The 21,389-nt window shown below is 41.5% G+C and overlaps 1 protein-coding gene across 1 annotated transcript in view; it reads right to left on the reverse strand.

Annotated features, from left to right (window-relative positions):
• LOC144732787 (uncharacterized) overlaps positions 1-21,389 on the reverse strand; it is a 48,771-nt gene that overhangs the window by 16,426 nt on the left and 10,956 nt on the right. The window contains exons 12-28 of the mRNA XM_078614769.1: positions 19,676-19,720; positions 18,629-18,682; positions 17,646-17,744; positions 14,665-14,755; positions 13,367-13,420; positions 12,468-12,538; positions 10,923-11,039; positions 10,005-10,103; positions 9,412-9,465; positions 8,375-8,473; positions 7,217-7,270; positions 5,864-6,038; positions 4,055-4,108; positions 3,146-3,190; positions 2,374-2,472; positions 1,359-1,466; positions 435-488 (exon numbers count right to left, since the gene is read on the reverse strand). Coding sequence (XP_078470895.1) covers positions 435-488; positions 1,359-1,466; positions 2,374-2,472; positions 3,146-3,190; positions 4,055-4,108; positions 5,864-6,038; positions 7,217-7,270; positions 8,375-8,473; positions 9,412-9,465; positions 10,005-10,103; positions 10,923-11,039; positions 12,468-12,538; positions 13,367-13,420; positions 14,665-14,755; positions 17,646-17,744; positions 18,629-18,682; positions 19,676-19,720 — 1,372 coding nt within the window. The remainder of the gene's footprint in view (positions 1-434; positions 489-1,358; positions 1,467-2,373; positions 2,473-3,145; positions 3,191-4,054; positions 4,109-5,863; positions 6,039-7,216; positions 7,271-8,374; positions 8,474-9,411; positions 9,466-10,004; positions 10,104-10,922; positions 11,040-12,467; positions 12,539-13,366; positions 13,421-14,664; positions 14,756-17,645; positions 17,745-18,628; positions 18,683-19,675; positions 19,721-21,389) is intronic.

Below are 21,389 nucleotides of genomic sequence, written 5' to 3' on the forward strand. Positions count from 1 at the left end.
GGAAACACATTCTCAAACACACACTTTATAAGAAAGCTTCGTGGCAATCTCTATTCTTCAACTGTGCTTCTTGGCCCTACAAATATTTATGAACTGCAAACTTACTGAAGTTTTTTTACTTTGCACTGTTCAACATACCTACCGAACATCTCATGAAAACCAGCATTATGGACTTCGAATAAACTGTAGTCATCACGAAGTCTGTTTTGTATGCAAAGCCTACCAATAAAGTAACCCTGTTTTCAGAGGATGTTAAGTGGCCTTCCAACGAAAGATACAATATGCTCATGGTGTTGTGCTGTATCGACTTCATGTGGGCAAAAACAATGCTTAGCGCTCGAACGTTGCAGGATAGTGTGAAAGTGCAGTGGTCGTGTTTCTGAGCTATAACCAGGGGTGACTTCCTGCGGATGAGAAAATTAGGAGGCGCTCACCCTGGGGCCATCCTTGCCGGGACCACCAGCGATACCAACAGGACCAGCCTCGCCCTGGGGGATATCACACAGTCACAGGCACAATGACATCATGCTGCAGGACAAATTTACAATGCAGTAAATGCGCATGCATTATTCATGTATTTTAGGTAGTAACTATTTATTTATGATCAAACTCAGCTTTGCTGACACCACAACATCATTAAATAATTCTGATCCTATTCTTGAATTGAACATTTTGTATCATATAATATGCTAAAAAGTTCCATTCTCATTCATGAAATACTGATATGATGTTGGCAACTATAGTTCTTTAAGGCACGTGATCCCACTTCTAGATTGCAATACAATGATATAGCAATGTGATGCCCATCAGCATTACAGGTATTTCCCCAATACTGGCTTTCTCTCATAAAAAAAATACTGTATATTATATATTTAGCTGTATCGCTCATTGAAAATACCTTCCATATATTAATTTAGGCTGTCCCAGATGAGCAGCTCTTAATTGCAAGAGACACAACAAATTTATATCATTTACCAAGGTATTGCTGAATTTATTTAATATCTACAAATGTAATAAATTGAACACAAACCGTTTGATATGACCATTGCCAAGGTATCATGATCTCAGATTCGCGAAGCAAGATAAGCATACCAATTTGTATTGCTTCTTGAAATCCTGTAATAGCACTTTTAGGATTGTGAAACTAGTATCGCTATACATGCAGGTATCTCCAATAGTAACATCATAGGCATTTAAAATCGAAATTGTGTTTAGTTTGATGTCCTTCGTAGGGTGCAAAAAGGTTCAACATTCATACGCACATTGTGTGACTCTGTCCTAATGCCACGCAGTGTTTAGGGGCTTGAACAAATCCACACGCATGCCCGCGTCTCCCCCGCAGGGGGCCGTGTACTCACCCGCTCGCCCTTGGCGCCAGGCAGACCAGAAGCTCCGCGCTCTCCCGGCATCCCTTGCAGGCCGGCAGCACCAACAGTGCCCGCGGGACCAGGGGGACCAGCAGCACCCTGCAGATTGCACACGAAGAGCAAGACCTCCCGTTTAGTCAGGCACCATCACAAGGGATACGTGGCCTTCAAGATCAAGATGTCATCATGGCCAAAGCTCTTGCTGCTACCACACGTTGCCAATGCTTTCTACCTTCTGCCAGATCCGCAGCTGCTGCACAGTAGACACGTGGCATCTAAGATCTGCCACAACCGTATCTCACCATCTGCTCTGAGGTATCTCATTTGGTGGTTTGACTTGTGGAGACCATTCCCAATGCACGTCTCATTACCCGGCCCTCCACCAATCCGCAAATGTGTCCAACCCGGTGCAATAATGATTGTCTAATCACGTCTACAACACTCACCTGTCATGTTCTCTTCCAGACTTGTACATTGCTTAGCCTGTCTTGCCATGACATTCCGAGCATCCATCTCAGACAACATATGCTCAAAGGCTAAGAATAGTTTTTTTGTAACTGCTTAGTTATCAAGCACCTACTGAGGCCATGCCTTGCCAGTGGTCCCCGTGAAAGGTGTCAGGAGTCACGTTGCTGGCCCGCGATCTCGCCGACGACTGCTCGAACCCCAAAAGCATAATTGGTGCAGCAGGTAAAGGACCTCATCTTCTCCATGAAGATCACTGATAATGAAGCCAGTGTGAGCCAAGCCAGTGTGTGTGTTTGTTTGTGTGCATAACAAGTCTCATAGTCACACATTACAGGCTCAGAGGACAGTACCGTCTACCAACGGTCCTGGTGCTACGGTCCCAGTTAATAGAGCTTGCTGTCCCGTGAAGCTTAGGACCACTATGTGGTGCTGTCAGCTGGCAGGATCTTTGGGACCGTGGGAACGTGGGGATCGTGAATTCGTTGTCCGAGTCGGGCCACCAGGATCGCCCGTTTTCATCGCCCGCCATGGCACGTACCCTAGCTCCATCCTGGCCAGGAGAACCGTTGCTTCCACGGGGTCCGGGTGGGCCCCCTGCGCCGGTTTCTCCCCTCTCTCCGGGAGCTCCACGCTCGCCCTACAGGAACACACAGTCACGCGTACCGCTCAGCTGAAGCCTCATCTTCTGGCTTGGGTTTTATCCTGCTGTAAATTTCGTGCATTTGTTGTTACAGACTATGTTATGCACGCTTTATATTAGTCAATGACTATGGGGTGGATGGGTACAGTTTAACTGGTTATGGTTTTATGATTGATTTTGCCTGTAACATCAGGCCACGCTCTGCAGATAAGACTCAAGAAAATTTAAAATCAGTGCAAGTTTAGGGAACGTTGGTTTAGATGGCAGATGCATTGGTGGACATTTGTTTTAATAATGAAACAGACATTCCTACCAATGTGGTTATTTTGTTTTTATGTATAATATCACCCACAATCCACCAAGAAAGTGCCCACGTATTCTGTTTCCAAATGGTTGTCTTTGTTTTTGCAAATACGCGTAAGTATTGAAAAACTAAGTTATCCAACTCAGTTCCGTAAAACGGAACTCAACCACATGGCAACCATAATCGATCTTTCATTCACTCTGTAGTTTCATCGTGTTTCGTGATGCAATTTTCATACTTTTACACGTGTTAAGAGGGACTACTTTTCTTGACCAAATGGTGCCACCTGCGCTTGAGGCACTGGCTCCTGCGTAAGGCTGTGCGTTTGACGTAGAGAAGCATTGGTGGTGGGGAGGCAACACTTACTCTTGGACCAGCACCACCAGGCATCCCATTCTCACCAGGGAGACCCTACAGGGACAGAGCAGAGCACAGTGGACAACTACCCACAACACACATAACAATGACATTAAAAACACAATATTTATTTTATTTATCCAGGTAAGACCCACTGAGCTAGAAAGCTCTTATTTCAGAAGCGACCTGGCCACAAATGATAGCTCAACGAAGTGGCTTATCGCGTGGACATGTATGCCAGCCAAATGCTCTAAACGCATGTTTCAAGACAAAAGTCCACGCGACCACGGGGAGAACATGCAAACAAATACTGTATACAGGTGTCAGGTTTCAGGATCGAACCCACGACCTCCCGCAACCACCTCGCCAGTTGCAACCACACCTAAGACAATCCTGAAAGTGAAAAACTACATTTACAGTCAATTACATTTCATGCTGTGTACTGGCAGAGGCGTAGACTGTGGTTGTTATTATTATTACTGAGACTCCACATGAGTGTAAACAAGCTTTTGTTTCAGGAATCCCTTCATTGTGCAGACAGAGGAGTGGAAGAGACCTGTGTACATTTACAAAAAATAAACACAAAAACCTTTTATTTATGAGAACCCCCCCCCATAAATGTCAGCACTAGACGGGTGCATTTTCTGCACCGATATTTCTAAAATCTTCACCAGCTTTAAAACACTTCCTTAAATGTTCAGTGATCACGTGATGAGGGTCATTTCAGTGATGCTGATGATGCTCTTTTGTGATAACCACGATTCAAGCAGCGTAAATGTTTGCGATAATGTGTGTATTCGCATACACGTGCGCGTGTGCACATGCATTTGTGACTTTGCGTGCATGTCCGTATGTGTGTGTGTGTGTGCGTGTCTGAAAGAGACATCCGTGCAGGCCATGCACTGTCAAGATGCCTACCGGCTCGCCACTCTTGCCAGGCTCTCCAGGCGCACCAGGAGCACCAGGCAATCCCTGCACGACAAACGACGCTGTCAGAACGCTGTGCCCACCGCAACACCGGGCAACACCCTCGGATGATCACAACTGTGGTGAACAGTGCTGCCTGCAACTCTGCAGTCACACACTGTGTCATGGGGCCACTGCCTCCATCTCCTTCACATGGCATTGTCATATAGTAGACGTTCCATTTGGAATACATAGTTGTATATATATACTGTGTAGAATGTGTTGTAATGGTTGCAGAGGTATTAATATTACATTTAACAATTTCATAAAACAAAGGCAATGAATGACCTTCAATTGCATTAACTCCAGCTTGACAGGACATACATTACGCATAACTATTTTGAGCTTTTTGTTAAACTCAGACACACAATGCAAAACATGTAGACTCTGTCTGGATTCATTCGTGTGATTTGTCGTGTAGTGTTGTATTCAATTAATTATTTTTACATAACAAAATGTGACGGGATATAAAAAATGAATAAGGGGAGCACATTTTATACGGGCCGGATGTGGTATGAATGTACACTGTTAGCTGATACCTGAAAACCAGGGGCACCAACGGGACCTGCTTCTCCCCTCTCTCCACCAGCACCCTGTTCATTATATCCGTAATGCAAGACACAGACACACACAGAGACAGACATGTCAGTGCATTCGTAGACGAAAAAAATACTTTGATTTTACACCCGGGCTTCCTACTCTCTTTTTCCTGCTGCTCATTTTGATTTCCATGAAAAGAAAGCAGAGTATGATGTTTTTCTTTACTTCAGCGGACAACAGGGTTTGTGACCTGCTCATAAATTGAACTACGGTTTTGAAAGCGGTAGTTTAATACTACCAACTGCGAAAAAGTAGACGTTTTAGTATGTACTCTTATTAAATTCAGTAAAAGCCCGTTTAGATGAAGTCTAGTTTTTGCTCAGGCAGGTGAGAACTCCAGAGACCAGGGTGAGTTTGGTTTACAACATCACAAAAAATAACTATATCAAATGAGGAAATGAAAATCAGTCAGTAAATATGTAAATTAATTGAGATAAAATTGTAGGTAGATGCTTTAATAATCCAAATAATTTTGGCATTGTATAATCATACTGAAACTGGTTTAATTATACAGTTAAACATGCCATTGTAAAAAGTATACTATGAAAAGGATGAGGCAGTTATTTTCAAAAGTGAGTATACATTATTGGCAAATGAGGTTTGTAGTCACTGGAGATGTAGGAAATTGACTAATTTAAATGCAGTTGAATAGGGTAATGTATTTCTGATGTGTTGCAAGGCATTTGGGTAGCTTGGTGCTTAGCGTGATTGCCACTGAGCCAGGTTGCAAGGAGCTGTTAGCTGTGAGTGATTCTTGTGAGGGCATTATTAAATGCATAAATTGCCAGAGTGCAATATGGCATGTTGATGTCACAGCGCATGGCTCCAATTAAAAATTGATCTGCAACTGAATTAAACAATGAAAGCTGTTCCTACAGAATTACATCTACTCTTGCTTTTCTTGCAAGTGTATCCAATTGGGCTCCCACCTAGACACAAAGTGTATAATGGAATAATTCTATTGAGGTCATGAATTATACCGTAATAATAATGGAGTAGTAGAAACACCTCTATATAAGGCCATGACAGTATAATATGAAGATAAAAGGAATGAATTACAATAATGCCCTCGACAATGTTAAATAAATACTCGCTGAGTGTTTCCAATTTATTTTCAGGAGGACCTTCACAAGAGATGTCTGACCAAGCAGGACTGATTACATAAGGGGATGTCAGACACGGCGCGCTGGGGCCCTGAGTGTGCCGCTGCGTTTTCGCGAGTGAATTCTGCTGCTGCTGCTGTGTGTGCAGGTGTGGAGGTTTTCTCAGCATGGTTACGCACAGCAGGCCCAGCGGGACCAGCAGGGCCAGCATCTCCATCCTTGCCAGGCAGACCCTGTGAGAAAGCACGGAATACAGTCGGTCAACATCTGCATCATGAAACTGTCCAAATGCGTCAGCTTCCATTACTGATTCTACTTCGAGTGACAGCTTTGTCCCTTTTTAGAGACAATTACGCTGCACAATAACTCGTATCTCTACTGCAATTAACACTGTTGGACCACTATGATTGACAGTGTGGTATTTAGTTGTTTTTACTAGTTCTCATACTCTTAAAATAAGCCACGCAGGCTACACTGGCAGGTGCTGTGAGTGAGAACCTACAAAGGCGTTGCATGGCACACGGGGAGGTGGTGTGGCCAGCACCATGCCTAGCCAACCTGTGCCTCACCAGGATTGACGTTTATGTACCGTAACAGGTACTCATGTAACGCTGAGTCAAATTAGGGGAGGCCAGAACAAGGTAAAATATCACTCGCCTATTGATCTTTAGACATAGCAATAGGACAAAGTTCTATGTCCAAATGGCAAAGAGATCTCATTGTCTAAAATTCTGGCTATTTTGACTAGTGTTGTACATTTAATAACATTTCTACCAAGTACAATTCAAGTAGAGTCTGAGATTCAAGGTTGGGACCCACGAGGTCAAGGCTGAAAGCCATCAGGCTAGGAGCCTTTTATGTCAAGGCAAGTGTCAATTCCCGTAATGATGTGTGATGTCACACGACGTCCTCGGGAGCAGATGTGAGTGCGTGATGTGTGACATCATTGCCTTGGTCGGCCAGGCTTATCCTTTAATCGATGGATTTAAGTGCGAATTTTTGGGTAACCCTTGGGTCAATTTGGCTGGTTATCTCCATGGTAAGACCATAAAGGGAACACAACTATATACTAAAGTTGATAGTTACCATGACCCGTGGCTACACAAACAATGACAAATCTCATGCATTAACGATCTTAACGCGTTTCAAACACCCAACTCCTCAAATCCCTTGGACTGAAGGCACCAAAAGCCAGACCCCTGAGGTCAAGGTCAAGGGAAAAAACCTGATCAAATGTCCATGAGCTGCCTCACGGCCGAGGACTGGTCTCGAGAACCCGAGACTGATTTCATGCATCCAGTTCATGAGGATTGCAACAACACTCATGCCAGCTATGTTTTGGTACTGAGTATAAGCAACACATGCTGTGGATGGAATACACATTACGGCTCAGAGAGCAGAGGGCACTTACAATGGGGCCAAGGGGTCCAACAGAGCCCTTCTCTCCAGGCTTGCCAGACTCACCCTAGGGGAACACACAGGACACAAAGACCGTTGACATTGAGTTAATTCACAAAGGCCATTGACATGAGCGGTCAACATGACTAAAGTCTGAGTGATGAGAACGCAGGTTACAATTGTACACATTAAAATTAAGTACTGGAGCTCAGGGCAGCTGAAATTTAACTCACCTCATAGTGTAGGGAGCTAACCACTGCACCACCACTGCATCACTGCTAACAGTATATGTCGACGGTACACTTCAAGTGCCTGGGAGCTGCAATAATATTTTTTTCACGATGAAAATAACTTGGAAGTCAACTGTCTCTGATATCTAAAAGGGCATCTGTGCGTTGATACATGTATTGTTCCCTTTTATTTAATGCATCCCCTTCAAAACAACGGCATCCTGAATGGGATGTCAATTGAAATTGTACAATTTTTCATCCTCGTGTAAAAAAAATCCCTTCGACTTGAACACTGATTTTTTAAAAAAATATTGTGAATAGAGAACAGCAAAAAAACACCCTGTACGTTGAGGTGTTTTAATCAACATTCCGGAGAACACCTCATCTCCCACTGAGACCAGTCACGTATAAACAAAATTCAGAGGATGGGGTGAGGGACTTTGAATACACCTCCTGTCCAGCTGCCACTGCTCTGTTTTAAAAAAAAAGCCACTGTTTGCTTCCCAGTGCCCTTCCCCAGTAAGGTGAAAATATTTTCAGGGTAACATTTCGTGAAATGATGTGGACTAAATGAATCTGCCGATAAACCCATGATTGTGCTTCAAATGTTTCCACTGTGACTGAGCAGGCTACCTACAGCAGGCGGTTGTAATTGTACATTGAAATCAATAACAATGAATGAGAATATTTTCAACTGTATTTCAGCATGCATCGCCTACACCTACAGATGACAGTAGGTCAATGTGTGTGTGAAATACTTAATGAACCTAGGCAATTCCGAAAATGAGAAGTAATTACAAACATTGATCCTCTAGCCATGAATTAATCCATGGGAATTCAATGCCACTCACGTCAAATGAATTAAGCCATCATCATACAGACTGAAAGGAAAATTACACATTTCAGAGACAAGAGTGGGGTTTAAATTCAGGGGCACTTACGGATGGGCCCTTGGCACCGGGGAAACCCATTGCTCCAGGAGCGCCACGAGCACCAGCAGCGCCAGGGGATCCAGGGCTACCATCATTTCCAGCGGGGCCCTGTATTCAGATGAAAGTCCACGGGCAGGAGGGCAATGGGACATGAAGGACATATTGATTCAACGCACAAGGAACAATTCACCCCACGAATTGTCACAAATAAGCGTCGACATTTGATTCAAGTACTAATTATTTTTATTCGTCTTGTTTTTGCCATCTCGAATGTATTGTTTATATTTCTCTTTTATCTCATTCTCACAGTAGTGTTGCTCAATTAGCTCCAATGTAACATTGGCATACCATTTTGCATGCGTGTACATACATTTCAGAAAATAGATTATCACACCCACCATTTGATACATTCAATGAGTGCAACAGTGATCTCCATCAAAGTATCGATTCATGATATAATGGGCTTATCTTCACCAAATTAAATAAACACAAATATATCATAGCAACAAAGAACAATTGAAACAACACACATATGTCTATGCCATCATGATATATATGTTGACATTTTATTTTTAAATTTAGTCTATATAATAAAACCTAGGTGAAAATAATAACAAATATTTACACATTGGCTATAGCAGAAAAATATGCATATCGAAATTTATTGTTTCAGCAATGCTTTAATGCTCAGAAAAATGGGACTTCGTTTATCTTGTTTTTATTCATTCTTGAAACATAATTACTGTTCTCAGCTTGCCGAAATAGGATGGTCATTCATAAATCAGTTGCATAAAAACACAAACGGCAAAGCCATCAAAATACATTCACGGTCGATAGATATGTGAACCTGTATTGAACTTTGCAATTTTACGCATCAATAATATGTGAAAGTCAGAACACATATTGGAACAAAACGGAGAAAAAAACACACACACGTCCACTATGCACAACCACCCAAATACATCAATATGCATGCTCTTGGCAGAGGTCGTTTAGACATTGACTGGGCTATAAGGAGCATGAAACCAGGCAGACAGGGCACTCACGGGGGGACCGGTTTTGCCATCGCTGCCAGCGTGTCCGGGACTTCCAGTGGAACCCTACAGTTCACGCGCACCAACACGTCATGGTCAGTTACAAGCTCATCATTTCACTTGTCTTTTTGAGGATGTATATGACCAACTTTTCATTTGTTAAAGGTCCACTACTACTGCTACTACAGATTTCCTTTGGCTGCAGAGCATTATAAAAAATAAATCTTTTTTAACATGCCTCACTAATGATGAGACTGAAAACGTTTTAATGCGGGTTCCAGAATGCCCTTATTTAAACAAATGCTGCTGGCGAAATTACGTACTGAATGTGCTGAAATATACTTTTAATTTAATGGGGAAAGAGAGATGAATGGAACACTTTATTTTATTACATTCGGATAGGCACAGTCACCATTGCTGTAAGTGACAAAACACTTTGCTATTTTAAATGAAACACCTGCGGTGGGGAACATGAGCATAATGAGACACTTTATCACTACGAAACCTGTTGCTACTGCTACGATGAAAGACATTGTCGTACTGAATCATATTGATGCGACCAAGTACACTGCTCCGACAAGATACCCTGCGATGCTGTGACCTACCCGAGGACCAGGAAGTCCGGCCTCGCCAGGCCTGCCAGGGTCTCCAGAATTACCCTTAGCTCCAGCTGGGCCTGTGGCACCCCTCTCTCCAGGAGGTCCCTGTGAGCGGGGAAGTTAACACACATCACACTCCTGAGCCACTCTCAGCAACTTCTTGAACATAATGAGAGCTACTGTGATGCGTAATGCTCTGATGTTGCATGAACTCAAAGGCATCATTGCACAGAACTGCTTTTTGTGTTAAGTTTGCACTCCTTCGCTGCACCTCCGATTAGCAAGGTTGGCTAGGTATGGTGCGAAAGAAGTTCAAGATACATCCATACATTGCACACTTCACACATTAGAAACATTCACATCTAAGGTGTAAACTGATTATAGCATGAACTTAAATGTAAACCTTGTATATTTAATTATCATAATTGCATCTTCTCAGTGGTTTTGTTGTTGAAGATTAATGTCACACAGTATGATGTAATGAAATGGTTTGATTTCTAAAATCATGCAATATATTAATGTTATACAAAGGCCGTGAAACAGGATATTTAACAATAAATGGAATAAACAACATGTATGTGAAATGTTGCATAAACGTATGCCAAAGTGTTTCAAATAAGCTCTTAAGCTACAAAATTTAATTATTCCTGTACTTTAACTTCGATCAGCCAGGGCGAATATAAAAACAAACTAAACAAAATAGAATAATGAATGTAAATGGGTACCCCGGCTATGTTGTAGGTGTAGTTTCAGAATGATAATTCTCTTCGATTTATATTACCTTGCAGATTGTAATTACTTGTGAAAACAAGCCCTGAATCATGTTTTTTTTCGTTTCAAAATGTATCAACACAGCCTGCCTCTCAACAAGTACAATTTTGCATTGCATGGGATGTGCAGGGTCGGTATAAAAAGCGGTGCTACCTTTGCGCCAGGTGACCCATCGCCACCAGGGGCTCCACGGCTTCCATGGGCTCCCTGCGAATGGCAGCGTGCAGAACAAAACGCTCAAGGTCATTGATGGTGTGGACAGTGGCGGCGCTGGCCATAAACGAACCAAGACAAAAGCTCAGGGACCCAAGTAACACAAGGTCCCCGGATTAATTAACAAAAATATGGGTGCATCAAATATTAGCTAAAATGATGCTCGTAAACAAAATCAGCTTACGAACATAGCACATGACACTTCATCTATCTCAACTGTATCATGTCCGCATCTCTCTTCCCTCTTTTCAATACCTATCTATATTTGTCTATATTTCTGTTATCTCACTACAGCTATGTATATTATCTATATACTGTATTTTGTCATCTCATGAGGATATTCATTAATTGAAAGAGGGCCCCACAAAATAATTTCTGCTTAGGGCTCCCAATTGGCCAGTACCATCACTAGATGTGGAACACACAACCCACATTTTTTTACAAAGCAAAGTATGCGGGTCCCAAGCTAACACAGGGCCAGTCTGCAACCACTACCAATTGTACCTTTGCCATTACCTGCATAATCTCTTTCAACCTTTTCCATTATACTATGTATACCGTGAGGCATTGGAATCCACATTTGCGAGCAATAATCTACTAAGTTTGGTTGAGGTAAGATCTGATTGGGTACATGCACAGCTATTTTGTTAGTCCACTGGATGGGGACCACCCCATACTGTCCAAGTAATGGGGGTTATTTGACCATACTTCACCGTGCTGGTCATTCAGAGTTGGTGAAGGTGAGGAGCATCGCACAGGACGTCATTGCCTTATGTTGTACTGCCCTCTGCTGCCCACAATTTAGCCCTTCAACGCTGCACGGTGGCCACCCATCCAAGCCCTGTCCGTTGTGAGATCTGATGAGATCGGACACTTTCCGAGTAATTTTCCAGATGATTGAATAGTGAGTTAAACGTGTGTTTTTAACCGACAGTTGCATTAATATACAATAGTTTATTGAGCTTTGAATTGAAGGCTAGTTATAATATTGTTGTTTGGGCCTATATTGTGAATTTATATTTGTTAGTTTTTTCCAGGTCTTAAAAGTACAGAGACAATATTTTTTTACCAGTCCTGAAATACATCCTACACAGTCGCTTGTATATCTACGTGAAGTAAAATGAAAAGGATAACAATAATATTAATGTGAGAATTTTAGACAAATATTGTGTGATGTTATGATGGCGTCTTGTTCCAGGCATAAATCATTCTAATAATAAGCCCATTTGGCTAATGTTATCAGCGTTTGAAATTGTGTAACCATGGAAATCTCACTGGATATCAATAAGTTTGATAAGTATTTTGCTTCGTATTCGCAGCGCACAACGCCATTGTACGTTTATTGTCGCGTGCCTACTTCAAAAAGCCCTTCACTGAGGAGCTCCATTGTGAGTCACCTGCGATTTCATAACAAAGCATTTTAGAGCGCGTTTCCTTGTTGATTGACACCGCTCACAGCTCTTAAATACGCAAGAGCCGCCTTACCCTCTCGCCAACGGGGCCGGGTGGGCCTCCGGATCCAGGCTCTCCACGACCGCCACGCTTGCCGGCTGCTCCTGTTGGGCCAGAAGGACCCGCACCCCCAGATGGGCCCTGTTGACGCAAGGTGAGGCGTGGGGAAGATGGCAACAGGACACACGTCATTCGCATCGCTGGACCCACGCTCGCAAACGGTGCATTTCTTCTAGCTAAACGAAGATACAGCATTTCTAGTGCAGCCCAGTCTTGTTGAGCTATGTTGTGCTCTTTTTCTTAAACATGTTACCTCATGGCTGTTACTCCCATTCTCACTCTATGATGCAAAATCCGAGAACTTATGGCGTACAGCCAATTATGTTGTACGAATTTAGTTTAATGCATGAACTGTAACGACTGTCCTATAGATCGACAGTAATGCACATACAGACCGTGACCTGTGGCACTTGAAGCTAACCCAAATTAGTCCGTCGAATGTAAATGTCACTTATCACGGGGTAAGTTTTTGTTGGCAGTGGTAACAATATTTATACCATAACTGAATACCATAACAAGTGCAAAGTACACAATAAATAAAGCGACAACAGTAAATTGCAGATGATGTCACCACATGTGATGGGACGACATTACTACCCAAACCATGCCCATATCTATTTTTTTCATGAATCATGTGACTTACAGAAACATTAGATATGGGCATGCAGCCAAGCAGATGCCTATTAATTGGTGTCAAGCTCTCATATTTTTCCAAACAGAATACGCATTGCCTATCTGCCAAAGTACGCCACGAATATTGCGTGTCCATTCATACCTAAGCTACAATAAAGTTCCTGACTCACGCAATCCCTCCTGGGTCATCTTTTTTTCTATATGAAATAATTTACAGACGTAGGTGTCACCATACTCACAGGGTCACCCTTGGCACCAGGCTCACCCTTGTTTCCATTCAGGCCAGGCTCTCCCTGCATGGACACAGATACCAAAGCAGTCAGCACACACAGCATTACACTACCTACCACGTTATTACGGTGCTGGGAAACACTAAGCCACACTCTTTGCCTTGGCATCACAAACTATCACAGGGTTGGGTGATCAGGGTGGCTACCCAGAGTGCTGTGCTAAGGAATGACAGGCCTCAAACCTATTATGGGGGCAGTAATTCACAGGGTTATGCAAGTATAAACTGATGGGTGACACACACGTGGGTAGTCAAATAGTGGATAACAGATGGAAACACATGTTATGGTTATTATTAGAGTATTATTTTAAAGTGACGACACGTAATTCTTCGTTTGACGAGGTTGCCGTTTATGTTAAGTAAAATTTGGATAAAATACATTTAACCAATGATAATCCAAAGGTAGGTTTAATATTAAGTAACTGGACATAAATTGTTCAAATGCATTCAGGTTTTTATGTTGTGTTTGGTACTTTTGAGATAAAGTCATAACAAAAAAATTTAGATTTAAAATATGTATATTATGCCCTAGTAATTAGGATGGATACAAATGCATACTCCTTTAATAGGAAAATGTAAGTATACAAATGCTGCTTATGTTACCTTATACATAAAATAACATCCATAATAACATGTTATCTCAAAATCAGAAATGTTTTTTGTATCAATAAGGGGGAACAAAATATCTCAATATTTCAGACCGATTGACAGAACCATCAAAATGAGTATTTCTTAAAGAGTTCCAAACAGTTGAAACCTCAAAATCTTCCTTTGATGCCAGTCGCCTGAACATAGTGCTAGATTTGAGGCTGGTGTTATGGCAATATTATTAGTATTAACCTTGACTCTAATACTCAATATTTGTAAATAGGCAAGGATTAGATTTTAACATGAAAGCTAAGGTTGTGTTTTACATTTATCAACAGGTTCTGGTTTTAGATTGAAGTAAAAACTATGGCCATTGTTTGTATTGGGGCTGATGGAAGATGGAAAGTTTTCTGCTCACGGCCAACACCAGGGACGATTATCTGAAACGGTCCTGGGCCTCTCCTAGATCGACTCAGCCTCAAATGAGTACCTGGTGCGGAATGTAAACATTTCCACAGGGGAGACAAAAGGCGGCCGGGCGTGGTGCTGGCCGTGCCGGCCTTCATCGGTGCTCGCTAACAGCACTTGCCCCTACAGTCTTCAAAGGATTTAGGGGAATGCATTTTGTCTTTGTGATAGAAAGATGCCTTACACTGGCACCCCTGGGGCCCGGAGGTCCAACTGATCCGGCAGCTCCTGGGCCACCAACACTTCCTGGGGAACCTGGGGCACCAGCCATGCCATGGGCACCCTGGTGATATGCACAGAAAGAGAAATATACGTGATTAGTCAAATTATAGATAATATTTTGTATGTGTATATATTAAGGGTACCTAAGAATTAGGATGAGGCAATTGTACTATTTACTTTGTTAGCTAATTCACTATACACTCATAATCAGCAGCTGTCATGTATCCACTATATTCAATCTATCTTACGCCTGCACATAAATATATCTTATCAATCCCTCTCCGGAGAGGGATGTCCTCTCAGGGGTGTTCCCTCCTCTGGTTGCCACCCCCTAACCAGTCTCGTCCATTGGCTATCATCTCTTTTAGCAATGCATCTGACCCAAGCCCAGTTATTATGTGTTATTCAATATGTCTCTAATATGCATTTGCTCTCTCATGCGTGTCATCCTCTTTCTGCCTCTGCTTGTCGTTCCCTCTGTACATTGTAAAAGAGGATCATAGTGCACGTCTTTAGGAGCTGCTGATGGTTTTATGCATAATATACAAAAGCAGAGAGAGTAGTTTATACACGTTTGTATGGCTCCTTATCACAAACGGCAGAGTTGGTGACTGAGCAAACGTATTCTGATCATATCAAACAAAAGTAGCCATTACAGCCAGGACAATCTTCCAATTCTATAAATGACTCGTGTGAATTTATATCATTGCAGGATTTTCTGAAAAGCAATGAGAGCACAAACACAAAAGGGACTGCGTCCATGTGATGTTGAGCCATAGCAGGTGCAGGAGGTGATGATTGTAAAGGAAAATGACTCAGCGTTTACTTATCCGTGTTATCACGGTGTGTTTGATTGTGTTTTGTTCATACCGATTCACCCATAAAAAAAACCTCATATGTAAGTACACCTTCAGCAGGAGGATAATCTATACACTATTGATTGGTCCAGGTAATATACATTATATCTGATATATGTATTACACTACTTAAAATATTATACTAATTACACATATTTACAGTTACAAAAATGTTGATGTAAAATATAATTATTCCGTTTATTTATTGTTTTATCACTGACCGATATTAAACTGGCCTTAGTTTTACATACTAAACATATAACCATTTTCCCTACTCATTTCCTTGAATGTTAACCCCTTTGCTTGGCATAATTTTCCGCGTATTTATCTCTAATTATTTTTTCATCATTTTATATAGCCATGCTTTATAGGCCCCATTTGCAAAGGAACACATTATTTTAACCGTACTCATATAACGAGCACTTTGGATATCTGGGTGAAATGATGGTTTGCAAAAGTTAACATTGTGATTTTATTTTCACCCACCAGCTCATGAGGGACACCTCATGGTAATTAACTATCTGCATGGTGGGATGATGCATATTAAGCATCATTACCGTCAGGTGTTATACCGTAATAAATACAGAACGTAATTAACATAAACCTGGCAAGCAGAATGCAATAAAACGCAATTAGTTCCCAGCCTCTTCCTAATTTGTCCGAAAATGTTTGCAGTTTACTAAAGCTGGAGTGCACTACCAAATGTAGCTTTACTACAAGCCACGTAAGCACATTTACCTTGACGTTTATTTACGCTTGTGTGGGACTTACACATTTTTATTTAATGCTATCTGAGAATTACGAAGAGATAATATATATTTGTGTTAGCATGATGTAGAGTACACGCACAACAGCTGGAACAGCACAATGCTAACAGCATCGAGCATATGTTTAAAATCGAGTATTTATTCTCAACCTGTGTTTAAGTCGTATGCTAAACTGCAGAAGCTCCACCCCTCTCAATTAGGAAGCTCAATGTCATAACACAGCGTGTCAGTATTACATTTACGTGTAAATTGTGAATTATTTTTTGCAAATAGTTTGATTTGTCGACTTACAGCAGCACCTTTGGCTCCAATACCGCCATCAGATCCTGCCAGACCCTGAAAGACATCACAAAATAATCACAGCTTTGAAAACCCAACAATATTTTCATTTCATGGGTGCCAATAGCCGCACGATTGAATCATTCTTAAATTGTGATAATTATTACTGAATTCTTTATACCTCCCATTTGAATTGGGTAATCCGATTTGTGTGGAGCTTGGTAATCAGTATTGGTAATGATGACATTTGTATGGTGGAGTACAGTACAAAGGATTTGGTGGGTTTGTATTAATTGGATTTGTTATAATTTTCCACCAGGGATCTGGTTTGAATTGTGTTCTTAAATACCATGACCACCACACTACAGCAGTGCTTCAATTGATCTGACTAATGCAAGTATCTCTGGCTCACAGACACTGAACAATGTGTATAGTCTTGATTTGAAGCTTTCGTGACTGCAGGAATCCATTCTCTCTGGTTCTTTCGGTAAAGTCACGTAGGTAGAAAAAATAATAAAACAAAATACGACGTTTCGGTCACAACACAAGCGTCCATCTTCAGGTGACGTTCGGTCGCAACACAAGTATCCGTCTTCACCTGAAGCGAACGCTTGTGTTGTGACCGAAACGTCGTATTTTCATTTCTTTTATTATTTTTTCTATCTACATGACTTTACCGAAAGAACCAGAAAGAATGTATATAGTTTAAAATACAGATTTTACGGGTTATGGAACTTACATTAATTCGTGTTAAATATAATACGACAAAATGTATACTCGGGTTGGATTATTATTGTGATTACACAACATCAATAGCAATTAATTTAAATAAGTAACATGATTGAAAAGCTGATTGATAAAATCTTCTAATTTTTGCAATTATTCAATAATATTATTTCCAATAATAATTAAGTGTGATTTATTGATAATGCTGAATTGTAATGGCCCTGCTTGCGCATGATGCAAACTCTTATGTGTGAGCGCAGCAAGGGATTCTTTATGAGTGGTGTGGCCGCTCAGGAGATGCAGTGTCACTGCTTCGACGCACGGCAGGCCCAGCAGCTCCTGCAGGGCCTGAGGCTCCAGGCTCTCCACGTGGGCCCTGCGCCCCATCAGGCCCACGAGCTCCAGGTCCTCCTGTGTCACCCTGTGAATGCGCGACACACACAGATAGGCCCTCGTCAACATTCAACGTCTGTATGGATGGTCGTGATCTAGACACAAAGTAGGCTTCTCAAGGAATTGGAACGGTCAAGCACTGAAGCATATAATAAGGTGTGACATCATGTCATGAGTCAATTTGGGGTCTCTGAGGTACAAAAATCTGGGAGAGACCACGGGAAGAAGAATATTTAATAAAAGCACAACCATATTTCAATGCGTTGCCTCAAGTGGTGTATTATAATTATTATTCAAATGGGGAAAAACATTGGGACTTTTGTTTCCCAGGAACAATGACCAGATATATCACGACAACTACCTAAAAAATAAGAACATTCTGGAAAAACTAGGACAGGTGGAAACCCAGAGCCATATTCGCATTTACAAAAGGGCACAGAGAGCTTTTGGGCCACGTAGCATTTGGAGATCAAAAACCTTTGGTCACGCTGTTTCCTTGTTTAAGCAGTCTCGGAGAAACATGGCATGAGGCATTTTCAGAAATAAACTCTTTAGGAAAATTATAAAAACAGCCACAGACAAGAGGTAATCTGCTTTAATGCAGTGTGAGGTCTTTAGATAAACTTAATATTGCCTCAATAACACCTTACACGACTTCTGAAATAACCATAAACCTTTGTTATTCTTTCAAAATGTACTGTGAGTGTTCAAACAGAACTGTTTGCAACACTGGCTCAGCACTTCCCATGTAGATGAGCCTCATGCCAATGTTTATGTTAACAGCGAGTTCCTTACATTGACCAAATAGTATTCGGGGGACATAATTTGACTTTGGCCATAATGACATTTTCCTCTTGATCTAGTATTCTATTACAAATGCACTAAATATGTTATTGCTATCGTCTCACTCACCTTGGGTCCTGGAGCACCGGGGAAACCAGCTGGGCCAGTGGGTCCGTTGGGTCCCTGTTTGGGAAAAATGAACACAATCATGAGTGAGGGATGAAGATTATACGATAGGTAATTCGTAGACTTATGACAGACACCTCAAGCCGAAGGACAATCTCATGTATCACTCCAAGTTGTGTATTTATTGTCCTGAGATGAGTCAGTTTATATTTTTCTTGTTTTGGGGACAGGGGAGATGGGCAGAGGAGAATCAATCCTGTACACGTAGATATTTTTCATCATTAACAACCATAACCAATTCACTGCTGGATGAAGGCATCCCCACGTCATAACCATCCACCAATGTCTTGCGATGCCATAATTAATTTCGCCCTTGCAGTTGAGCTAACACCAGGTCGTTTGCAATTTGTGAGTTCAGTAGAGGAGATGTTGGTATTTTATAATCGGTCATATTATTGTTCAATTTCTGTTTGTGGAGATATTAACCCTGTTTGCTAAAAAACCCATTTAAGACATATTTGAACGAAGTCTGTTTTTAAAGAATTGAGGATGGCAATTATATGTATTAAACATTTTATAAACATGCAAAAATGATGTACATAAGTAAATGAACCAACAGATATTAATTCCCTAATAGGAATCAAATGAAGGTATGGAAAACATCAATGCACCTATAACATAGGTTTCAACTTCTCTTAGACTAAGGACCCTTTACCCTCTTGCAGACCTCCTGCAATGATGACCGCTGCCCCCTAGGATAAAATCTGTAAATGAGGACCACAATGCCACAAAAAAATTACCATAGAAGAGGACGACAGTGCGAGTCTTCAGGAACTGCTGATGCTCTTATGCATAATGCACAAATACCGAGTGCTTTATACACGTTATGTGTATGTGTTGTTTGAAACGTATGTCCTAGGAGTTTGATAAATCCATTCTTGACACCCCCTGATCCGTAACACTTTTACAGACATTAATCTGGGCAAACACATCAATTCAGCGTGGACTGTCTTAGCTTTGTTGTAATGCTAATGGGCTGCTTATGCTTACCCTGGGTCCCGGGGGTCCGCTCTGTCCATCGTTACCACGTGCTCCCTGCAAGATGACACAAACGCAGGCCAACACTCATTAAACATGCAGCAGGAGTCGGAGGGAAGTGTATGCAGAGGCGTAGCTAGGATATTTTGCGCCCGGGGACGAACTATAAAATTGGCGCCCCCCCCCCCCCCCCCCGTTTAATCACATTTTCCTATTACATCGAATAAGGAATAACAATTTAAATTGTAATGAAACATTGTATTTAAAGAAGCAAATTTATAGAAATTATAATACATGGCTCACTCAGTCACTGTCGTAGACTGGTTGACATAGTCTACAAAAGATTAATTTTTCTTGATTTCACTGTCGCAAACTGGTCAATCACGTAATCAAAATCTGATTTTTCCAATGTTTCTCTTTCAACGCTAAGAAGAGCAAGATCGCTGAGACGATCTTGTCCCATTGAAGCACGCAAATACGACAAAATAAGTTTCAATTTGCTGAACGACCGCTCACAGCTTGCAATTGAAACTGCTATTGTTAATAAAATTTGCAGTGAAATTCACAAATTCGGAAATACGTCGTCTGCATAAAACACAATAAAACCAAGAAGATTCAAAGGAGTTTCTGGTAGAACTTCATTCCGGTTACTGAGCAGCATTTTGGAATCTCCAATTTCTGTGAAAAGTTCGTGGCCATTGATGTCGGTGTCATAGAAATTTCCAAAATCTGTGCAATTTTGACTCATTGCATCGACATCTGTGTCGGATAGAAGAGTTTTGACGTCCAGCAGAAATCCAAATTTTGTGTTCAAGTCTTTTAGTCGTAAAAACCGTGTTGACATTTCCTGTTGAAGTCGATTAAATACACTCTTCATAACGCGCACAATTTCTTCTTCTGCTGAAAGTCCTGCATCTCTTGCCAGTTCTCCTGGCATCTTACGACGTCGCCTAATTCTTCTGTCCACATCGATCCCCCAGGCTGTGCATCTTGTTTTGGCGTTTTCTACAGCAACTTGGCTCAAATCATCACGAAGCTTGACAAATTCATTCTCCAAAGATTCAAGATCAGTTGCTGCTTCCTTGAAATTCATAGTAGGATCCTGTAAGCGCTTCTGAACACGATCAATTTTTCCAAGAATGACATTCCATAAATGTAATAGAACTATGAAGTTAAAATTGAATATGCATGCCTGTGTAGTGAGTTACACCTGTAACTGTTCTGCATCACTTCTGGTTTCAGGCGTCATAGTTACGTCCTCCGATAATTTGTCTAGCAGCCCTACTAGTTCATCCAGTCCTTCATAGATAGCTTGAACAGCTTTCTGATCGTGCACTCCAGCGTGTTTCAGCCTCCCGCTTTACTGTGATGGGCACAGCTTTTTTTTTACTTTTCCCAATGAATTGTTGAACGAGAGAGAAACAAATATATACTTTCAACTGTTCCAAAAAATATGACAAGTGGATCCTGTTTAGCTGAGTGTACTCCTGCTAAGTTTAAGCTGTGGTTGTCACAGTTGACAAACAATGCTCTGTGATTTTTGTCACATATTCGTTGTTGAAGGCGGATATATGCCCAGTCATCACAGCAGCATTGTCATAACATTGTACCCGACAGTCGGCTAGAGGTATGTTGTCAGATTTCAGTCTCTCGACGATGACTCTTTCTAGGCTTGCTGCATATTTTGCATGTATCTCGATATAACCTAAAAATTATTTTTGATAGT

The sequence above is a fragment of the Lampetra planeri genome, chromosome 1 (assembly GCF_965212315.1).
Source record: "Lampetra planeri chromosome 1, kcLamPlan1.2.h2, whole genome shotgun sequence".
Taxonomy (NCBI): domain Eukaryota; kingdom Metazoa; phylum Chordata; class Hyperoartia; order Petromyzontiformes; family Petromyzontidae; genus Lampetra; species Lampetra planeri.